General features: G+C 41.7%; 1 protein-coding gene across 2 annotated transcripts in view; it reads left to right on the top strand.

Moving 5' to 3' along the window:
* VPS13B (vacuolar protein sorting 13 homolog B) overlaps positions 1–18,606 on the top strand; it is a 1,123,013-nt gene that overhangs the window by 1,087,495 nt on the left and 16,912 nt on the right. For both annotated transcript variants that reach the window (XM_075582636.1, XM_075582637.1), the window contains exon 58: positions 7,287–7,457. In XM_075582636.1, the coding sequence (XP_075438751.1) occupies positions 7,287–7,457 (171 nt within the window). The remainder of the gene's footprint in view (positions 1–7,286; positions 7,458–18,606) is intronic.

Genomic DNA, 18,606 nt, shown 5'->3' with positions numbered 1-18,606 from the left:
AGAGATTCAAAAACACAGCTACTGAAAATGTCATCCTCTTATATAGTCAACATGTGTCCTGTCAACTATTTACAGGTTGAAGTTTGTTCCAGATAGAGCTGTACACTATATGGGTAGTTGGGACTCTTAGCAAACCCTGGAGTCTGAAGTCTTGTAGAGCCATAGTTCTGATGGACATAAACACTGTTATCTAACAGGACATCCATATAACTTACTTTTATTATGTACCTTCAGTATATGAAAGTACTGAATATTACTCCAGAAACCCCGTGGCACCTGCAATATTCTTTTTGTTTATCTCTTTGGAGAGGACTTATTTAGTGTGACACAAATGATTGCAGAAACACATCAACACTTTGATGGGCCCTTCTGAGTCTACTCCACTCTGCAATGAAAATTAACTGCTGGCAGGAGCCTATTATTAATGGTAACACCATAGAAACATGCATATGCCAGAGTTCATTTTTCCAGTCCGCTGAGGGTAATGATTAAAAAAAAAAAAAAAAAATCATATTTTCAGAACTGTAGTTGTTCTGTGTGGTCATATACCAAGAGAATTCCCCACACACCAGGAGAATTATGCAGTGCAGATTGCGGCTTTAGAGAGATGGGTAGTATTTTCCGCTCACATGAGTATTATACACATCCACAATATATTCTATTCTCAGAGGAACCATATATACATCTTCTGTGTGGGAACGCTTCAAAAAACGTTCTGCTTTTGAAATCTCCCTCAGGAGTAACGTGATGCTGGCTGCACATAATAAATGCAGAAGCATTAAAGATATTCCGTATTCCTGCAAGCCATCAGAAATTCTACCCCAGGTTGCCTCATGGCTTTTATATTAAAGTGTAGAGGTGTACTGTAGTTGTCGCAGTTTCTTCACTCATCATTATGTGTGTCCTGCATGGCAGAGCTGGATAGTGAGAAAATACGGAAACAGTGACATCTGGTGGAACGAGGGTGAAAGGTCTCGCTGAAGAAATAGATGAACTGGTATAAAATACTTCTGTAACGTTTTAACTCCTTCCCTGACCCTGAAAGAGGACAATGCAGGCAGGGAAAAGAACAAGATGTGCAACCACACTAAAAAAAAAAATGCGTTTTTGTAAGAGACAGGAAATGAAAGTACTCCTAAAATATTTAGTATCTTCTTTTATTCATCACGTTTTATGGGAATTTTTATTCTTATTACAGCAAATAAAAATATCACTTCTGAGCACATTCATGTCTGAGACAGGTCTGCAACCCTGCTTTTCCCCATTATCGCTTAGCATACAATACTTTTCTGTTTTCCCCATGGCAGTGGTCATAGTAATTGCAGTACTCTTGTGTTTTTTTTGTTTTTTTTTTTTGTTTTAAAGTGATGGCTATAATTACTGATATTCATATTATGTCAGTACTCCAGGGTCATAGCAGGAGGATTCAGTGGCCAGAGCACCTACAAAACCAACTGTTAGAAAGAAGGCCTCAAAGAAAACCAAACATTGTGCGTCTTGTGAGAAGCCTGCATTGGAAAATAAAAGGCTTTGTGGAGATTGCGTAAGAGATGCGGCAAAAGACTCAATTGAACCGATGTCAGATTTCATATCATGGATGAAGAACGCGGTAACTCAGGTCATTGAAGCATCCTCGTCAAAGTCTGCCCATAAAGGCCAGAAGCGGGCAAGATCATTTACTAGCCTTGAAAGACTGCAAGATTAATTTTCTGAGAATTCAGAGGAGGAACAATTCAGCAGGATGGAACATTCAGAGAATGAGTTTTCAGCAGACGAATTGTACAGTTTTGGTCTAGAGCTTATAGATCCACGTATCAAGGTAGCAAGAGAGAGCTTCCAGATTGAGGATGAGCCTTCCCCTTCGGAACCTAGCGATCGCCTATTCAGGAGCCTGCACTGGAAACCAAGAACCTTCCTGGTCCATGAAGTGGTGAAGGAGATGATCAAAGGAGAGTGGTTCCAGCTGTATAAAAAAGGTCCTTTGACTAGGACGTTTTCAAGAATGTACCCATTTGAGGAAAAGGAAGTGGAAGCATGGGATTCTCCACCTAAGGAATACGCAGCAGTATCAAGGTTGGCTAGAAAAACAACCGTGCCGGTGGACGATGCAGCCTCCCTTCGAGACGGTATAGACAGGCGGATGGAGAATGCCTTGAAGAGATAGTTTTCTGCTGCGGGCGCTGCCTGCAGGCCTTCCATAGCCATAACATCCGTGACAAGAGCTAGGAAGTTATGGATTGCTAATGTGGAGGAAGCCCTGGAGAAGGGAGTTAAAAGATCTCAGATGGAGCACTCTCTGAGCTAAAACTAGCAGCTGACTTTAACACAAAATCGAAATAGACAGCAAACAAAAAGCATGAAATGAAGTAGAAAGAAGTGATGCAACGTGGAACTGAGAGGACCCTCTTTCCTCCCAAACCGTAATCCTAAGAAATCTATGCTTCCCAGCACACAAAAAAGTAATTAAAAAAAAGGGGGGGGGGGGGGAATATGCCAAAAAAATATTTAATGAGCAAAAAACACAAATCAAACGATATATAAGTTAAAAAACTACCACAACACATCAAGAGAAAACCGGGAGAAAAAACAAGGAAAGGATTTTTTTCCTCCCGGTTTTCTCTTGATGTTTTGTGGTTGTTTTTTTACTTATATATCGTTTGATTTGTGTTTTTTGCTCATTAAATCTTTTTTGGCATATTCCCCCCTTTTTTGACTTTTTTGTGTGCTGGGAACAATAGATTTCTTAGCAGCTGACTTTGTAGCAGATGCATCTCTGGATTCAGTAAGGCTAGCAGCAAGGTCTATGGCACTGTCTGTTGCAGCCACTAGGGCGCTTTGGCGAAAGCATTGGCAGGTGGATTCGTCATTTTAAGAATAATCTGTGTTCAGTTCCTTTCGAAGGTCATCATCTGTTTGGTAGGAAACTTGATTCTATAATTGAGAAGGTCTCTGGAGGCAAAAGTCTATTCCTGCCATAGGAAAGGAAGAGAAGATTTCATGTCCCGACTTTAAGTATGAATCAGAGGCTCAAGAGCCGAGGAATGAGATCCTATAGGCCCCGGAATGGGTTACTCAAGAACAGCTTCCTGGCATGCAGGCCAAGAAGCGGTGGACCCTCATATAGAGTGCCTGGGAAGTTCTCATGGGATAAGGGGAGCTCAAACATCCTACGTCAGAGGAAGACTCTGGCAATTCCAGGACATTTGGACACAAACGATTACGGACTTTTAGGTGCTCAACGCTGTCTGCAAGGGATACTGTCTGGAGTTTAAAACTATACCTGGCAGACACAGGTTCATAAGATCCAGACGACCGGGAAACAAACTTGCCATACAGGTATTAACTGACAGTTTCCAAAAAATTATGAACAATCGTGCAATTCAACAAGTTCTGACATAAGAAAGATATTGACGTATCTATTCACCAATGTTCCTCGTGAAAAAGGTGAATGGAACATTCAGGTCTATCCTGAACCTAAGAGGAGTAAACAAACTGCTCAAGGTAAGAAATTTCAAAATAGAACATAAGGGGAACTGGCTTGTTTCAGTAGACCTAAAAGATGCCTACTTCCACGTATCAATATGCCACAAACACAAAAAGTATCTGCGATTTGCAATATTGGTAGAACACTACCAATTTAGAGCTTTTCCTTTTGGTCTCTCTATGTCACCAAGAACATTCACAAAAGGTGTTGATAACACTCATGGCTGAATTAAGGAATACAAATTTTCCACTACCTGGATGATATTCTGATAAAGGCACAGGACAGAGGGCTCTTACTCCAACACCTCTGAAGGGTGCTAACATTCATCTCACATCACGGCTGGTTGGTCAACACAAAAAAGAGCCAATTAAGCCCAACCCAGAATCTAAGATTCTTGGGAATTGATTTCAACACACAGCAAGGCAGAATGGTTCTTCCCTCCGACAAAAGAAAACATTTGAAGGAGATGCTCAGAACAGCCAGAGCCAGCATGCGATGGCGGGCTCATCAATGCATGAGTCTGATAGGCACTCTATCAGCAACCATAGTGGTGGTAAAGTGGGCCAGGTAGCATTTCAGCCAAACTTCTTATGCCAATGGCAGGTGGCAAGCCTGAACCAATGGATCTCCTTACCACAAGGTTGTCCTCTACAAGATCATGTCTGGCTCAAGCTTACGACCGACGCACGTATATAGGCTGGGGGGCCCAACTCGTGACCGAGATAGACCAAGGAAAATGTCCTATCAGAAGTTACGAAACATCAGCCAAAATTCTAGAGCTAAGTGCTTTAATTGAGAAAATCAAGCACTTCTCACTACAACTATGGGGGTGAAACGTAAAGATCAGGTCAGACAACCGTACTACGGTGACCTATATGAGGATGCACAGGAAGCCCCTTACTCCTACAGGAACTACGCCCGATTAAAACCTGGGCAGAACGTCATCTAGCAGACTTTAAAGCAATTCATGCAGGGAAAAGAAACCTGCGGGCAGAATTCCTCAGATGGAAGACACTAGATCCAGGAGAGTGGTCCCTTTCACACGCAACTTTCAATCAATTAGTTGCAAAATGTGGGAGACCAGACATAGATCTCATGGCAACATCAGGAAATCAGAAGTTACAAAATTTCTGCTCAAGAATGTTTAATCCAGGAGCTACAAAAGTATACACCCTATCCTTTCCATGGAAAGGCAGAGGTAGGGGGTATACTACCGAATTGGGAACACAGAGCCTGGTTACCACAGGTAGTTCAACTTTCGGTATACAAACCATTGCCGGTGTTTTAAGGCCTCCTATTCCAGGGTCCAGAGCAACATCCCAGTCCAAGGGAGCGGAATTTGACGGCATGGAGGTTGAGCGGAAGCTGTTCAGATCAAGAGGGCTATCGCACAATGTGGTAGAGACCTTAATGGCATCAAGGATTATGACGATTTCAACAATATATCATAGAATCTGGCAACGATTCCATCTGTGGTGTGAGCGCTAAGGTGGAAGCTTCTTGGAGCGACCTATTCCTTAAATTCTGGCGTTTTTGCAAGACGGTGTAGAACCAGGGCTCGGCATTATCAGCCCTACTAGGGAGATATTTCTCCGCCATAGATCTCAAAGCAGATTCTTCCAAGCTTTGAAGAAAATCAATCCACAATACAGGGACCCAGTTCCGGCTTAATGGTATTACGGGCTCTAACAGATGCCCCCTTTGAACCGCTTTCTCAAGCTTCAGACATGGATCTAACACTAAAGACAGTTCTGTATTGTCAGCACGTAGGATGGATGAATTACAGTACAAGCTTAGTCCATGAAGGAACCTTTCCTTATTTTTTATCAAGTCAAGGTCGTGTTGAGACCAGTACAGCTTTTCTTACCTAAGGTTGTTTCAAAATTCCATCTCAGCCAAGAGATAATACTGCCTTTATTTTGCCAAAAAACGGCAAACGGCAATGTAGTGAGAGGCTTAAAGCTCTACCTTTACAAAACAGAAGGATGTAGGAAGTCAGATAGACTGTTCATTCTTCCAAAGGAAGCAAGGAATGGGCAAGCAGCCTCAAAATCTACCATAAGTCAATGGATTGTAATGGCTATCAGGAAGGCCTACAGTATTCAAAAGATTCCATCCCCAGAGCTGGTAAAAGCACATTCGAAAAGGGACATGGCTATGTCATGGGCAGCAAAGACGCAGGCTTCCACTGCAGAATTATGCAGGGCAGCAGTATGGACTTGAATTAATACATTTATTAAGTATTATTATTTGGACGTACAGGCTTCAGCAGATGCATGCTTTGGCAGAAAGGTCCTGCAGTCAATTGTTGCCACTTAAATAAAAGATCTTATTTAAGTGTCAAGGAGTGTTGTGTTTTATTCTATGGTCTCCCCCACACCCCTTCCTTTTATGTGGGTGCTGCTTTGGCAAATCCCATTGGTGACCACTGCCATGGGGACAACAGGAAAATAGAAAATTGATACCAACTTACGGTCATTTTCTTTTCCTGGAGAGTCCTTCCATAGCAGTGCTCACCAATCCCAAAGTTTAGATATAAGACGATATTAATGTTTCTAGTTAAATATTTCAGCCTTTGTACTGAGACTACCTGGGGAGGAAGGGAGTGGCTATTTATGGTCCTCCCACAGGTGTCCTAGCTCAGCTGGGGGGTGGAACTTAACCCATTGGTGAGCACTGCCATGGAGTTGGACATCAATATTCTATTTTCACTGCAACTAGGGACTCTGTGTAATGACATGCAAATGAGCACATTGTCACTTTTTGCTTCATGTCCATTTTAGCATGGACCCCTGTAAACGTATGTTTGCCGCATTACACAGCTTTTCAGCACAGCCTGGGTTAAAGAAGTGCAGAGCCAGTAAAACCTACTCACAGACAGCTATTTTGACCTTTTGGATCTCTTCATTGTGAGACTGATTTTATTGGCTTTCCAGTATGAAATTGGAATAGGTTTCAACCAAACATTATATCAGTTCTTATTACTGAATTATACTTGTTAATTATATATTTGTTACTGCCTATGGTGCAAATGTCATCCATTTTTGTTCTTTTGATCAGTTATCTCCTGGATATAAAAATACAGACACGAATCGCTGTATACAGTAGAGCATAACGAATCTTCTTAAACAGTGATGTAACTATAAAATGGGATTTGTAACCTAGAGCAGGGGTGCACAAACTTGTGGTGCTGCGCCCCCCCCCCCCTTACCTTTGTGCCGGTGTCAAACGATGCCGCGGGGTCATGTCACGGCGCCACGTTGCCACGTTGCCATGGCGACGGGCATCAAATGGCGCCGTGGGGTCATGTGACGTCACATGACCCAGGGGTGTCATTTGATGCCGCGTTGCCATGGCGACGCATTGCCGAAGCCGCCGGAGGCTAGGTAAGTGAGTTGCAGAGGCCTCGCGCGCTCCCAAGCATTTAATTTAAATGCTTTGGGGAAGAGTGCAGGGGGCCACTGTAAAAGCGACGCCCCCGCCAAAAACACCTTGGGCCCCCCGAGTTTGCGCACCCCTGACCTAGACTATAATCGGTCACTACTGTATAATTTTTTTAAAGCCATATATTTCTGCCGAGAAACAAAAATAAACCAAATTGTATCATAGGTGAGATTAAAACGATACAATCGACTTAATGCCACCTTCAAATTGTTCTCCCAAAAATGTCACTCGTATTGAATAAGTGATGGTGAAAAAGAAAAAAGAAAAATGTTTGTTTTATACCACCGCCCAGGGCATACTTACTTATTTATTTTTGGGATATGAAAGACTGGATTCAGGGTGTCCCACTTTTCCGTAGGTACCCTGACGTCCCTAACTAACCTGGCCACCAGCCTGGCACGGAACATGGACAGGCTGTCTCTGGATGAAGAACACTACCACAGACAGGAGGAGTGGAGGAGACAGCTGCCTGACAACCTGGGAGAAGGATTGAGACAGGGGCTGTCCCGCCTCGGCATCAGCCTGCTCGGTAATGTAACTTGGACACTACACTGAGCGTTTTACATGTGTTCTCTCTGCAGCCATCCCAGTTACAATAGGGTTTCTTTTTACAAATGTAGGGTTGGGAGATGGACTAGTCATAATGAACTATTCAGAAAAGCCCATTGTCCTAATATTATTGTGTTATTTTCAAAACTGGGCCATCTGTGTACATACAGGTAAAGCATTTAAAGGCGATTTAAAGTTTGAAGCTGTGTAAGAAAAAAAAAAAAAAGCAGATATAAGGGCACCGGACTTTAATGTAGTAACCAGAATAATTTGTCATTTCCTGCATAAAAAAAACTTAATATCTTGCTTGTAGGTGTGTCTTGTGCACAGAATTTTCAGTCATGCATTTCACTGGCGTGTGTGCTTTACAATATGTGAAATTTCACATTCCGAGAAAATTAGAAAACAATTGATGCATTTTTGCCAAGAATTTGCCGTTTCACCAGGCCAAAGTGTGAGAGAGTGAGTGAATTTCCCCAGGGGAGAATGTACCCTGAAATCTGAATTAAAGGGGAGGAGGATAGAGACAGTGAGTGAGTACCATTTAGTACAATACATACTGACTACCTCCCAAAACACTCCTCTTTCAACACATGGAGAGATACCTGTGATTCCTGGGAAATAAATAATTTGCATATTCAATTGAGCTTATTTGCATATTCACATTAGCTTTGTATCTCAGGCATGTTCACAGATATCTCTCCACGTGCTGTATAGATGAGTGTTTTAGATTGAGGTTTTGAAAACCCTTTAGACTATAATTTAATTTATGAAGAATCCTCTTCTTTCTTTTTTTGTTTTTATCCAACATGAATTCCAGAAACCTTTTCTTCTGCCATGAATGTAACTCCCGCAGGTTGTCTCTGTAAACTCTGCATTTGACCCATGTTCAGTATTTTGATAGAACCACTGGTAGATCCACCTCTAAATAGTAAGCACATTAGGCTGAGTCAGTCTGCCCTGGATCTCATTACCAAAGGAGGATTCTCAGCTCAGTTTACATGACATTTGCACTCTGCTCAAGTGGTTTTCAAACAAAAACAATCATCCCTGATATCTATGATGGGGAAGGGGTAATCAGTCCTCTAAGGTTTGTTCTTCAAGGAACCGTAATGTAAACATTTACATGGCAATGTCTTTCTACTGACAGTCTAATACTCAGTGTACCCATTACAGAATTGTTCTTGCATTGTAATTGCCAGAAAAGCAGGATTTTCTATGTGGAAACTTCATGAAAATGTTTTGCAATTTAAAATGAAGAAAAAAAAATTAAAAAAAGCACTTACTGTAGCAACATATGTGACAATTGAGTTAAAGTGAGAAAAACTTTCCATATAGCACTATTTTTTTTTATTTTTACTTTCTCTATGAGAAGATTTGCTGATTCTTAAATGTACATTTTTAATCAAATGTTAAAAAGATTTGCTTCCCAAACTCCCTTGTAGGATCGTGTGTGTGTCGCCATTAATATGTTACATGCGGATTGTGTTCAGAGCTAGTTAAGGTCTGATATTGTACTTACTGTAACTAGTGGCTTAAAAAAATAGTCTACTTGTTTTATTAAAAGTCGTGGAAAAGTTATTTGGACTAGAGATATTAATACAATCGTATGCTGAAAAACAAGGGGAAATAGGCTTCTTAAAGTAAGGCTGATTTTTTATTAAACAGAAAGTGGTAATTGTGGTATAGTGGGGTTGTCAATTAAAAAAATAAGTTGTACATTGGAGATGTAAATTGAAATGTAGTAGTACTTCATACCACTTAATACCACCACACTTTGACCCTTGTAACTAACTGTGGAAAGAATGCTGCAATGAGGTATCAACCAGTGCTTAGAAAATTTGCAATGACAGAAACAAGATTGTGCATTAGCATCCCTCAGACGGAGCACAACTGGAGAATTGCCCTCCGATTAGTGAGATGACCATGAAAAAGAAAGGTATGTATGTACAGATGCAGCCACGAGTATCCGAACACTTGTCTTTGAAAATCTGGGGCAATCTCCCTGTAATGCTGCAACATTTCTGTGACATTTCTGCAAATAGAGTAATGGCCCATCAGATTAACACAGCGGGGGTCCCTGCTAGTCTCATTCAGTTTGAATGGGACTGCCAGGGACCCCCGCTGTGCTAATCCGATGGGCCATTAGTCTGTCTGCAGAAATGTCACAGAAATGTTGCAGCATTACTGGGGTATTGCCCCAGATTTTCCTAGGCAAGTGTTCGGATACTCGTGGCTGCATCAGTATATCTTTATGTATGTATCGCCATCCAGGTACATAGCACTTCACAGCAGTAATACACATGACATAATAATATAACACATAATGGGAATAAGCGCTTCAGACATGACAGTAACAATAGGAATGGGAGTCCCTGCCCCGAAGAGCTTACAATCAAAGTGGTAATTGGGGAGAACTTATAGAGACAGTAGGAGGGTGTTATGATAAGTGCGTCTGAACAAGCTCCTCGCCCCTACCACATGCAGCACTTATCATCTGAGATCTGACTCCAAAATACTGTTCATGGTCCCAACGTTCAATAAAGTATCCGGCCGCTCCTCCTTCTCTTACCGTGCACCCCAAAACTGGAACAATCTACCGGAGACTCTCACAGCCGCTACCAGTCTAAGTTCTTTCAAAACTAAAGCTGTCTCACATTTTAGTCTGGTCTGTAACTGTTACATAACGCCTATAACATATACTATTATATTAATGTATCTTCTGTATGTATTTGTAACCATGTATTTGTCATCATAACTCAATGCCCAAGACATACATGAAAACGGGAGGTAACTCTCAATGTATTACTTCCTGGTAAAACAGTATGAGGCGTGCGCTGCATGAACAAGTACCGCCCCATAACTTACAATGGAGGGGTGGCCACGCCACCCGGCGGTTCAGTCAATGCCATGCCCCCACCCCCGTTGCAATCTCTGCATCTCACCATACACCGCAGATCGCGGTTTCCACGCGTGTATGCGCAGCCCCCCCCCCTCCCAGGGCGCGCGTGCTGCAGTGCTGACTGGGATCGCAGTCTAAAGTGATTCTAGCAGCAGCATTTAGGATACATTGTAGAGGAGACAGGTGAGAGGCAGCAAGGCCAGAGTTTTAGCGGTAGAAGGACAGAGGAAAGGGCGTATCTTTGCAATGTTACAGATGTGACAGCGACAGGGTTTAGCTACCTTGTGAGTGTGAGAGGAGAATGTGAGGGAGGCGTCAAATGTGACCCTAAGTAGCGTGCTTGTAATACTGGGTGTATGATAGTGCTGCCAACAGTAATGTGGAAGGGGGAAGTAGGGACAGGTTTGGGAGGAAGTGTGAGGAGCTCCGTCAGGTGAAGGGTTAAATATTTGTAAAGGAGGTAGTATTGCAGGAGGTCTGTAATGCACACCTACAATAGCCCCTCTGGAAGCAGAAGGTTAAACAAGCATTTTTCCATGCTCACTAATTTGTAATGTACCAAGGAACCATGTTACAGAGGCAGTCCCACATAGCAGACACAAAATAAACAACCTAGAGTAAATAGCTGAATTAGAGAGATTTAGTCACTTTTGGCGTATCATTTTCCCATTTGTTTCCTGAGGAACTGTGTATTTTTGTATTTTTTGTTGGGGCGGGGGTGGGGGGGGGGCTGTCTTTTGTAATTCAAATTGTATTTGGTTCTTTTTGTTCTTCTCCTTTATCTCTTTGGCTAATGATGACGGAGAGATTTGTTTTCACACAAACCATCAAAATACTTAACCATTTGCCTGTGTATACAACCAGCTACAAACAATCGCATCACCAAATTGATTAGGTAAAAGTCATTTAAAACAATTGCACAGCGTTTAGTTATTATGGAGATATTTGGATTATATTTAAAAAATATTTATGCTGGTCTGATCTTCTTTTTAAAGCGGTCAATCACCTACATTTAATCTTACACAACAAATAACCAGTTTCAACCCAAATTACCAGCACTATATATGTACTGTAGGTGACATTACACAATTTAGGGATAAGGATGTACATATTTATCTAATGAATATAGTAATATTTCCATTTGCTATATATATATATATGGACAAAAAAATAATTTATATACATTATTTATTTGCCCATATATATATATAGCAAATGGAAATATTACTGTATGCTCATTTGCATGTCTTAGACAGGTCTGCAACCCCGCCTTTCACCATTATCACTCAGCACACAGCACTTCCACTGCAGCAAGGGATTCTGGGAAATGACTTGTAAATGAGCACACAGTGCCACCTTTTGCTTCAAAACCATTCAACATGGTCCCCCTATAGGTTTAAGCTTGCTGCATGGTCACAGCTTTGAGCACAGCCAGGGTTAAGATGCATAGCCAGTAAACCCACCCACACACAGACAGCTGTTTTGACCTTAATGGGTCTCCTCAGTGTGGGGTTGGTTCTACTGGCTATGCAAAAAAGAAGCAGGAATCGGTTTTACCATACTTAGTTAAGTTATGGTGGGTAAAAAAAGTGACAAAAACCCTCCACAGCAAAGCATATAGCAAATGGAAATATTACTGTATGCTCATTTGCATGTCTTAGACCCTGCCTTTCACCATTATCACCCAGCATACAGCACTTTCACTACAGCAAATATTTCCATTTGCTATATGCTTTGCTGTGGAGGGTTTTTGGCACTTTTTTTTCCCACCATAACTTAACTAAGTATGGTAAAACCGATTCCTAAGTGATACTGAGATATACTAAGTGTGTATGCATATATGTATATATTAGATTGTAAGCTTCCCGGAGCAGGGACTCCTCTTCCGAAATGTTACTTTTATGTCTGAAGCACTTATTCCCATGATCTGTTATTTGTATTATTTGTTATTTATATGATTGTCACGTGTAGTACTAATGTGAAGTGCTATGTACACTAATGGCACTATATAAATAAAGACACACACACACAGTGTGTGAAGAAGGCGACAAAAAACCTCCACCACGTTGGCATATAGCCAATAAAGAATATCACTTGTGAGCACATTCACATGTCTTAGACAGGTCTGCAACCCTGCCTGTCAACCATTATCACCTAGCATACAGTGCTCCCACTGCAGCAAGGGATTCTGGGAATGACATGCAAATGAGCACACAATGTGTCACCTTTTGCCAGAAATCCATTTACATGGAACCCATATAAGCAAATACTCTGCTGTTCACACAGCTTTTAAGCACAACATGGGATTAGATGCAAAGCCAGTCAAACCACTCAGACATGTTTCAACCTTAATGGGTCTCATCAGTGCGAGGTTTGTTGTACTGTACTGGCTTTGCAATTTTCAAGGCTGGGTAGGTTTACCATATACATTTTAAGTTATGGTGGGTGAAAAAGGAAAAAGGTGACAAAAAACCTCCACCGTTAGTGTATGTATATATATATATATATATATATATATATATATATATATATATATATATATATATATATATATATATATATATATATATATATATATATATATAACATTTCAGTGTGTATGTGTATCTCTCAACAATGTTCAAATCAGAGCTGTGTACAAAATAACCAACGCACCCAGAGTAACAAAAACAGTGAAAATGTCAATTAAAATCATGTTAATACTTTTTATTAAACTATTAAAATCTTTACATTTTTTTCGCTATTCTGTTTTAGTTCTGGTGATTAAACTGCTCACTTTCTGGTCTACACATTGTTGTTTTCTGTCACTTTGACTGCATCAACTTATACAGATAGACACATGCACACACGTACATATATTTAAATGTAGATATATGTGACAGAAGCGGTGTAGTTTTGAGCTGTGGTGTTTACAAGCTGTTTTCATGTTCTTTAAGTATTGGGTTGAAAATCAAAGTGACCATAGACATTCCATGGCAAGAGGTCGCAGGAGATCACTCCGAAAGGATTTGTAGACTTTCCTAATCTCTAGTACACTGGTCCTAAAATTGCAACCACAAGCCTCAAAAAGGACCCCAGAGGAAGTGGTAACGTGTTACATGTTGGGCCAAAGTTGCTGGAAGTGATTTAAGTACAGTAATAGCATCCGATGATGTGGGTAATGCCATTTGATATTGCCTGCAAATTCTGTTCAGAGGGGACAGAGTTTATTTAAAGGAAGAGTACAAATAGGAAATCACTAAAAACCAATGACCTCCCAGGCCCAAGATAAAGCAGAGGCATGTTTAACCCTTGCAGTGCAACAGGCACCAGCCACGCAAATGAAAGTTGAGGAGAGATTGACTTGTTTGTATTCCTACCTTGTGTGTGACGTTGTTCACTCTGGGAGGGGAGAGCAGTTTCTACCCAGCACACAAATCACCCTTACTTTTCTGATTGGTTCTTGGACAATCAGGGGGTGAGCTGATGAGAATGTGAAAGAGTGAAACCTGAGGTGTCGCCCTTTAAGGATTTCACCTGACAAGGGGAGGGATTCCATTCCTCCCCCCCCCCCCCCATCCAGAAACGTTGTGCTCACTCCTGTTTGCTGCGCCTATGAAAGGTAAATAACCGTACAAGTTGCACAATCCCTGATTTGCAGCCGCTCTTATTCAACGTAAACCTCATAAAAAGACTGACATCAGTGATCTGGGGGTTCTGGACAACAATAAATAGTGCATTGCAATAGCAAAGTCGTGATCTTTATCAGAGAGACTCCATTGAGATTTATCAGAGCACTGATGGCAAGAAATGAGTGGTACTGTACTGGCTCCAAAGGAATAGGACTCAGAAAATTAGTAAGAGTTGAAATGTCTGTTCAACTTCCATTGTCAGCGCCTAGGGATATTGGGCAAAGGATTTTTTTTTATACATATTCACTAACCAGTATTACATTACAAGGCATTGAACCTTCTGGCTCATTCCCTTGATGATCTTTTCTGAAACACCTGTTTCCAGTAGGTTCAAAAATATTTTTTTTTATTTGAAGAAGTGATTTTTTTTTTCTATTCTATGTGTTGTCACGCAAGAGACATTGTGTGACCAAATACAGCAAACAAGGGGTTAACTCTTGTTAGAACGTCTCCTCCCCTTCCTATAAGTGATTGATTATAATGACAGTTGCTAAAGAGGTTATTTGTGAGTAAAGGGTGGGACCAACTTCCAATAATAAGATTTTAGGGTAGGATTACATTCCAGACCGCTGTTGTGGGTTATTTGTGAAGAGATTCGGTCATAGATTTTCAATGTTAGACCAGGTTGACTTCCATATCTGTGAGACGCTATTACAAAGATACATGGTGATGCCATATACAGAGACTAGCCTACTTGGTGGTTTTACTCTGTATAAAAAGACAGCAGAACATCAGATTAGCAAGCTAAGGAGAGAGAATAGCTGACCGTTTCCAACAGCGAGAAGGAAGGAACGACAGGTTGCCATCTTTGAGGACACGTAAGGACTTGATTTGTATATCCTATATCTGTGAAATACGCAAGGAAATTAACGTTTCGTATGTGCCAAACCTGAATGATGAAATGTTATATCTTGGAAGAAGATATGCTGGTAAAATAAAATGTTACAATGCTTATTTTAAAAATATCGTTGTCATGGTATCTGCATTAATGGGCCAATAAACCAATGAAAAAGGAATACGTTTATAAATGAAGTGACTGGTGTACAGATGTACCCGAGAGTTGACCTGATCTAACATTGTATCTTCAAAGACAACATAACAATTCCTGAGTCCTTTCTTGTTAGCAGAGAAAAGGTGACAGAAAAGTCACCCAACATTTCCTTACTGATTTAAAAATGTATGATAATTAAAATCTGGTGCAATTCACCATGATAAAAGATATTGATGTGCGATGAGCCGAAATAAAGCATTCTACTGACAGTAAATATGACAATGTCTGGGCTGCATATCTCAGATATTTGTTTCCCTCTCCAAAAATTGTATTAGACCTGTCAAGATGTCCATGCATGCATTAAAATCATACACATGCACGAGGGTACAAGCGCAGTGCGAATGGAAGAGAAAGCTACAGAGCATCCTCTCCGTGAGGAAAGTGATCAGCGTGCACTACTTTGAAAAAATGGCGAAAAGGCTGGACTATGCAAAAATATATATAAGCCTTTATTGATTCATGGCAAACATGGATAAAAAGGGGAGAAGGAGTCGCCCCTCAGCGCTCTAACGCGTTTCGCCCATGGGGCTTTGTCTCTTTGCCATGTTTGCCATGTTTGCCATGTTTGCCATGAATCAATAAAGGCTTATATATATTTTTGCACAATCCAGCCTTTTTGCCATTTTTTCAAAGCAGTGCCCGTTGATCACTTTCCTCACGGAGAGGATGCTCTGCTACTTCATTGTTGAAACAGCCTGGAGCACGCCAACTTGAATAGACCAAGAAAAGAACTAAGTAAGTTGATTTCTTATCTTAAAGCACCCCAGGGGATCAGCCACCTTTAGTGCGCAATTTATACATCTGAGGGGTCCATAGCAGGTTGTAAAACCAGCTTGGTCAGCCTTCTGTATGCCGCCAGGCTGCTCCCACACTAGGGGAGAGTCAGTAGACTCAGCTGCTTTTCATCACGCATGTTAACCCCTTATGGTCTGTCATCATGTTGCTGATTTAAATGGACTTTATATACTCCTGGAGTGAACCTCTGCAGCACGGGGATATTTGAAGGGGCTCCGCCCTTTTAAGATTATTTCTGGAAGAGAATGCTGAATAGCTTGACTCTTATCGTTTCTGGGTAACATTAGATTACCAGAACCTTATCTTAAAACACCCCAAACTATTGTATTTCCTCCCAGAGCATACCTGTTTCGTTCAAATGCCTCTACAAGGGGGAAAAGCTGCAAATATGCGTGAAGGGAAACGGCGACTGGCATGCAGGAACATGGCAGCCTACCACATGCAGACGACTCGGACGAGCCGCAACCCTCGGGCATTCAGAGTGCCCTGAGATCACTAGAAATCAGTGAACAACGTCAACATGTTGTTCCAGACAGAACTTCAAACAGCACTCAAGGACATAAATAAAGAGAGAACCACACTGATGTCTTAGAAAACAAGACAGACGAGTTAATGCTGTGAATACAGCTGAACAAGTCCTGCAAGAAGCTAATAATATGATTGCAGACCTACAGGAGAAGGACTCCTTGACAAAGCGCCATTTAGGCATGAAACTCGTAGGAGGAACTGCCTGGAGATTGCTGTTCTGTTTGTACCAATAAAGCCTTCTATTCCTGACCTATTTGCTTACCTTGATTCTGCTGGCTGATTGCTGCTCCGGACATTCCTTCCCCCAGTACAGGAGGAGGAAGATCTGAACAACATATCGTGCAGAAACAACGCACGCATAGATAGTATTCCAGAACAAGTCGACAATATCACCTCATACCTTCATCGCCTGTTTAAGCAGATACTTCAGACAGCGATCCAGATATGTTCCACCTAAATAGGGCTCACCATGCCCTGTGACAGAAGCCCACAGAGGGTGAAAAATCGAGAGACATTCTGAGGTTCCACTATTTTTAAATCAAGGAGACGATACTGGGAGCGGCAAGGGAGGCATCCAGACTGGAGTTTGAGGGCTCCACACTGAGACACTCCAGTCTCCACCTGGCTCATCAAGCATGCTTAAAAGCCTGCTGCACATACGGCAGGGGATCTCTTGCACATACGGCAGGGGATCTCTTGCACAGAGAGAGTATGCGCTGCTAGACAGATCCCTGGGGAAGAGAGACTCTCTGTTCCAGGCAACACCTATCCCTGTAACCCGCCAGAGAGAGCACCCCACACACCACCACCACAGACCCTGGACTGACGTGACGTAGGGAATCCTGCCTACAGGTACCTCTCTTTGGATTTGTGTTAAAGGTTGGTAAGAGGCCTTGCCTTCCAGCCCTCAGATAAGGACTACTGAAAAGTTAGCGAGTGCCCTACATGTGGTTATCCTTGGTTGTTATTTTCTGCTCTAACTTTGTTTGCTGATATGAAGCTGTCTTCTGTTTAAAGCTGCTGGCTAATAAAGCCTGCATTGATTTTCTCCTAAAAACATCTCCGGTGTTTTACCCTCTGGCACATCTCCTACACAGACCAAAACTAGAAGAAGACCTAGCAGTACCAAACACTATCTCCTACTATCAAGAGGCTCAGACAGCCAAATTACTATTATGGCATACCCGCCTAACTGTATTAGATCGGTTGGAATTGAGAATGCCTTCCCCAAGCCACAACCAATCTGATCTCTGCTTTGACTCCCCAAGCCGGACAGAGACCCCATGACATCTTACTCCCCACATCACAACCCACTCTTCAATTATGGGACAAGCTTGGCTTGAAAAAGCGACTGATAATCTCCAACTCCAACATACTACCAGTATGTCATAACCCGCTATTTAAACCAGGCTGCCAGATAAGTAAATTGAATTGGTGGACCACAAGGGATTTCTCAAGAGTCAGAGACCTACTCACTGACTCCAAGATCAAACCCTACATACACCTTAAAGAGGTAAACCAGATCCCCAACCTGGAACTGTTCTAGTATATACAGTCATATCACCCCACTTTGATAACAAGATGTCCTGTAACAACACCTCATTCGAATGGGTTTGCCTGTCCATGCCGTTGTGTAAAGGACTTACTATTACTCGGTACCAATCCATTATGCCACCCTGTCATGAAAAAGACCTGAGCTATATTAAACGCTGGGAAACCGATTTGGGCAAGGACCCCAAACCTGCAGTCTGGGAAGGTATATGGAGAGCAATAGCATCAGCCTTTATCAACTCAGCCACAAAAGAAAATCATTATAAAGTGCTGTAACACTGGTACTTGACTCCCCATCAGGCTGAACAAAATGCTTAAACAAACCACCCCTAAATGTTTCTGGGGTTGCAGCCAAGGGGGACGATGCAGCACATATGGCAGAACTTACTGTTAATAGCTGCTATATGGTTTGAAATATTAAGTCTAATAAATAGAGTCTTAGATACAACCATCAGAGCAGGTCCCTGGTTGACCCTTCTGAACAGACCAATTCAAAATATTGTATAAAATGGCCGCAAACATCTCGAATATGTTGACGCCACCAGGTGCACTATTGCGGTCGCCTGGAAGGGTCGAACCCCAGCCCTCACCAAGATAATTAATAAAGTCTGTCAAACTCTACAATATGAGA

This window comes from Ascaphus truei, chromosome 2, assembly GCF_040206685.1.
Source record: "Ascaphus truei isolate aAscTru1 chromosome 2, aAscTru1.hap1, whole genome shotgun sequence".
Taxonomy (NCBI): Eukaryota; Metazoa; Chordata; class Amphibia; order Anura; family Ascaphidae; genus Ascaphus; species Ascaphus truei.
The sequence above is the reverse complement of the archived record's forward strand: the minus strand, read 5'-3'. Positions and strand labels throughout refer to the sequence as shown.